Genomic DNA, 4,518 nt, shown 5'->3' on the forward strand with positions numbered 1-4,518 from the left:
TGTGTGTGTGTGTGTGTGTGTGTGTGTGGTGTGTGTGTGTTTAGGTTGTGTGTGTGTGTGTGTTTAGGTTGTGTGTGTGTGTGTTATGTGTCTGTGTCTGTGTGTCTGCGTCTGTGTGTGTGAGAGTACATGTATGTGTGCGTGAGAGAGAGAGAGAGTTTGTGGTCATGTTTGTGTGTTTTATATATGAAGATATTATCTAATCATATGAGAGTGCACGGATGTGGAGATTCGTGGTCTAGACTCATCTGTCTTCAACATGTGTTGCACAGGGAGATGCATTCATATCTGCCGGTATTCATATCTATTCTTAATAGACATATTATTCGTATACTCACCCTACATGTACAAATATACACTCAAAACATATTCTTAGTGTGTTGTTGTTCTGTGTAAACGTGACAGTGTATATATAAATACATATTCAAGGTAACTTACAAATCCACTATGCATATGTACACTTTTGTGTTTGCGTATGAGTTAATTTGTGCGTAAAAGTGAATAGCTATATTCATTAATTATCCCCGTGTAAACAAACTTGACAAACAAGCGTGCATCTATATATCTATGATTATTCCTGTGCATACTTTTAAATAGCTACGCGCACATACTTATATGTGCCCCAGCACGTCAACATACATATCTATGCTTAGAATTCCCAGGTTTCAGAATTGTACTGCACGCCGGGTCAATACCTTCAAGAAATACCGACGAGGGGTATACTATGGACCAGCAAACGGCATCCAGAGTGGATACTGAGTTGCACGCGAACAAGCGTGCAGTAGTCAGATCCACGTCACGGTGACTATTGAACACAGTGACAATTCCCAGAAAGGGTAAGAATAGCGACAGTATGAACGCCTTTACTCGCGGATACGGGAGAAAAGCCGTCACAATGAACAAGACTAGCCCTAGGAGTGTAAGCACGAGTATGCGAAGGAGTACGAATAGCACTCCAAGAGGAATGTACAAGTATCTAGCATAAGTCTGCGCTGCACTTGTCGATGGTTGAAACCGGCTCATCATTCGAATTTTGAATATAACAAGTGTTAGAACAAGTAGAAGGAGAATATTCAACATTTGTATTGAAATAAAGATGACAGGGGAGTCCAGGTTATTATAGTGTATACAGCAGTGTTTGCTTTATCTATCTATCTTTGGGCAGGGCCTTCTGATATTTTTTTGTTTATATTTTGCAGGGAGAGAGTCAGAGTCTCAGTCTCTCAGAGACTGTCTTTTTAGTTTTACTTTTTTTTGGGTAAACAGATGTTGTATGTGATTGCAGGGCCGCAGCGACGCAGCGGCGCAGCGGCGCAGCCCACAGCAGGAAGGATGACACACAGTCACACACACGGATAAAAAGAGTTTCCCCAATCCCCGCCAGAACTCTCTAGTACTCTAGATTTGAGATTCCGAAGGTAAAAAGACCTAATGCATTTCTATTTTCTACTGTTGGGTTTTGTTCGATTGTTAATTTATTAGGGGAGGCCATAGCCTCCTTCTAAAAAAACAGGGAGGCTATGTGAATTGGGAGTTTCGTGAATCGTGATTCGTCTGTAGAGGATAGACTCATCAATATAGTCTTTAGTCTACACACTGACTCTACAACTCAGTTCATAGTTCATAGTTCATAGTTCATAGTTCATAGTTCATATAAATGTACTCTAAAAATGTATTTACACTGTTAGTCCTGCTGGAAGACTGGAATATGGAAATGAGTTAAATGACTCTGGAAAAACTCTGCAAGTCTAGAACTTTTGGAAGAAGCTTATTTTAGTTTTGATATTTTAACTAAATAATAAGTAATCTAATAAGGCCCCTCAGTCCCTCATCGCCCCTGTCAGCCTGTCAGGCCTGCTGTCTCCTGTCGCCGCTATCCGCCCGGGTTTAGTGATCTGCACCGGAGCGGCTGAGTATAGATTTGACAGTGGCGAGAAAGGCTCAATACATGACATGACAGCGACACAGGTAGAGTGAGAATGCGTAACAAGAGATACACAATCAAAGCATTAGACCAAGTTGCAAGCAGCGGCCAAAAAAGGAGTCGTGCCATAGCAATACAGTAGCCGGGCCCCGGTGTAGTCCTTCTTATAATTATTGGGGTTCAATGAATCGTGCCTGGATGCCAAAGTAACCCGTGGATCAACCATGACACCTCTCTCGCCATAGTCTCTGCACTCTGTCTGGACTTTGGTCCCTAAACGGATTGATGACAGGGCCAGAGGTCCAGTCGTCCCCAGGACAAATGTCAAACCCAATAAAAAATTAAAAGTTAAAAATAGCTGATATGTGTCGAACAGAAAAGAATCAGAAAATCAGAAACCCTGGCCTGGAGTCCTTGGACTTCAGAATTTATAGCACCGACGCAGATATTTATGTAGTCTGGCAGTCAGCTCACTCAGCTGTCAAAATTAAAATCTGTGTGATTTTTATCCTGCGTCCTGCGATGTTGGTCGACAAATCAGGCTCGTTTGTATCCAATAAGAACCTGGTCGCATGTGCTTTTATAACTTGTGCCTTCTATACGGTACAACTGCGACTCCAAGTACTCTCAAGTCTCAACAGCTTTGTCTCTGTGGATAGAAAAAGAAAGTTAACTGTGTATTAGTGTGTAAATATGTACTACTTCTTGTGTGTAGTCAGTAGTTTGTAGATTGTTGTTGTTGCTACTTTCTAGCCAGAGAACACCATGACACTAGCGACCGAATCAAAATAAAGTTGTATTTGATAGGATAAAGCCGTCGACCTTACCTCGCTGTCTGTATTGGTAATGGCAGAAGTCAGTTTTACTACTTTGACGTTGCCTATCTTCTCTGCTTGAATGTAGTCTAGTAGTATCTAAGATATAAAATAAATAAATAGTTAATGATGTGTACGTGGCTGACAAATATGTGTTTCAAAAGTGGGACGTGGGGCGAGATGGATTTCGAAGAAGACATGAACCACAATGTCATGATGCAAACAAACGAACCTACAGTAGAAATACAGCCGAAAGCCCGCAAGCTCCTAACTGAGAAAGAGAGTTCTGAAATCACAGTTGAAGAAATAGCAGATTTAATATACAACTGCAAAAGTGGTATAGTATTCTTGACAGGTGCGGGTATCTCTGAGGCATCAGACATACCGACCTTCAGGGACCCTGAACATGGAGTTTGGGCCAAACACGACCCAAGGGAAGTGGGTACACGGATGGCGTTTCAGAATCATCCCGAAAGGTTATGGAGGATTTTATTGGAGATGGTGGGACCAGATAATTCCCCAATACCGAATGCAGGGCATAGTGCGTTGGGAGAGTTAGAGAAGTATGGATATGCATCAACTATAATCACACAGAACGTGGATGATCTACACGAACAAAGCGGAAATAATAATGTAATTCACCTTCACGGAAACCTGTGGAGTACCGAGTGTATAGTGTGTGGCACCCCCGGAGATACTACACACGAGCTGCTCCGAGACACGCCCAAAAAGGACTTGCCGCCCAGGTGTAAGAAGTGCGCACAGAAGGGTGTGCTGAAGCCCGACGCCGTACTATTCGGCGAGATTCTCAACAAGAACATACTGGCCTCAGCAGTGAGTGCGATGGAGAACACACCGTTGTTATTTGTACTGGGCACGAGTGCACGTGTGAGCCCGGCCACAGACCTACCTGTGATTGCCTCGAACGCGGGGGCAAAGGTTGTGGAAATCAATATGGAGGAAACCCAACTAACCCACACGTGCGTGGACTACTACCTGCACGCGCCCTTAGAAACTGTCTTGCCACAGATCGTCGAGTGTGTGCGGAGGATATACCGGGAAAGTAACCCCCGATCATCCATTGTGGCGTCTTTAAGCAAGACATTCTCGAGACCCTCACTGCTTCCCGACCAATCATAAACTTAAAAGGTATATAAAAATCCAGCATGCTTGCACCTACTCAGACTTGTTGATGAGGTTAGAAGTTGTTTCTCGTGCATGTGCATGCAGGTATTCTTGATACCTGCTTCACATTTGTTCTTGTGTCAGATATCTCGTTGATATAGTACCTGCATGTCTGTAGCAGAGTTGTATCGCTTGTTCACATGTATGTGTTGATAAACGGAATAAATTTATTCACATCACTCGCAGCGTTGAATTGGCCTAGCAAGTGGTTTAATACATCCTGACTCTCACACACACATAATAAAAAGTTGCCATATAGAAAGGATGTCTTTAGAATAGTGTCAACGCTCCCTTGTTCGCGTATATATCGGAACTCTATCTAAAAGTGTGCAGGAAAGCATATATATATTTATATGTGCGTGTGTGTGTGTACATATATATACATATATCCGTCCTGAACTTGAATTCAGACTGCGACAGTATCTGATTTATAGCATTGGATACGTTGGAGATCAATCCCCGGCACTTTTTCTTATATATGTACATTCTACTCTTGAATTAATGGATTCCGGAATGTGAAACATCATTCTTGCTTTCAATTATGAAGATATATTGGTTTCTGTATAATTTAAATCATGTATACGTGCATATATT

At 42.3% G+C, this 4,518-nt stretch overlaps 1 protein-coding gene across 1 annotated transcript; it reads left to right on the forward strand.

The window, feature by feature from the left end:
* Positions 1–2,655: 2,655 nt before the first annotated feature.
* SARC_08287 (hypothetical protein) lies at positions 2,656–3,994 on the forward strand. The gene has a single exon (XM_014297749.1). The coding sequence runs from the start codon at positions 2,866–2,868 to the stop codon at positions 3,877–3,879; it is 1,014 nt and encodes a 337-aa protein (XP_014153224.1). The 5' UTR covers positions 2,656–2,865; the 3' UTR covers positions 3,880–3,994.
* Positions 3,995–4,518: the final 524 nt, after the last annotated feature.

The sequence above is a fragment of the Sphaeroforma arctica genome, assembly GCF_001186125.1.
Source record: "Sphaeroforma arctica JP610 unplaced genomic scaffold supercont1.729, whole genome shotgun sequence".
NCBI lineage: Eukaryota > Ichthyosporea > Ichthyophonida > Sphaeroforma > Sphaeroforma arctica.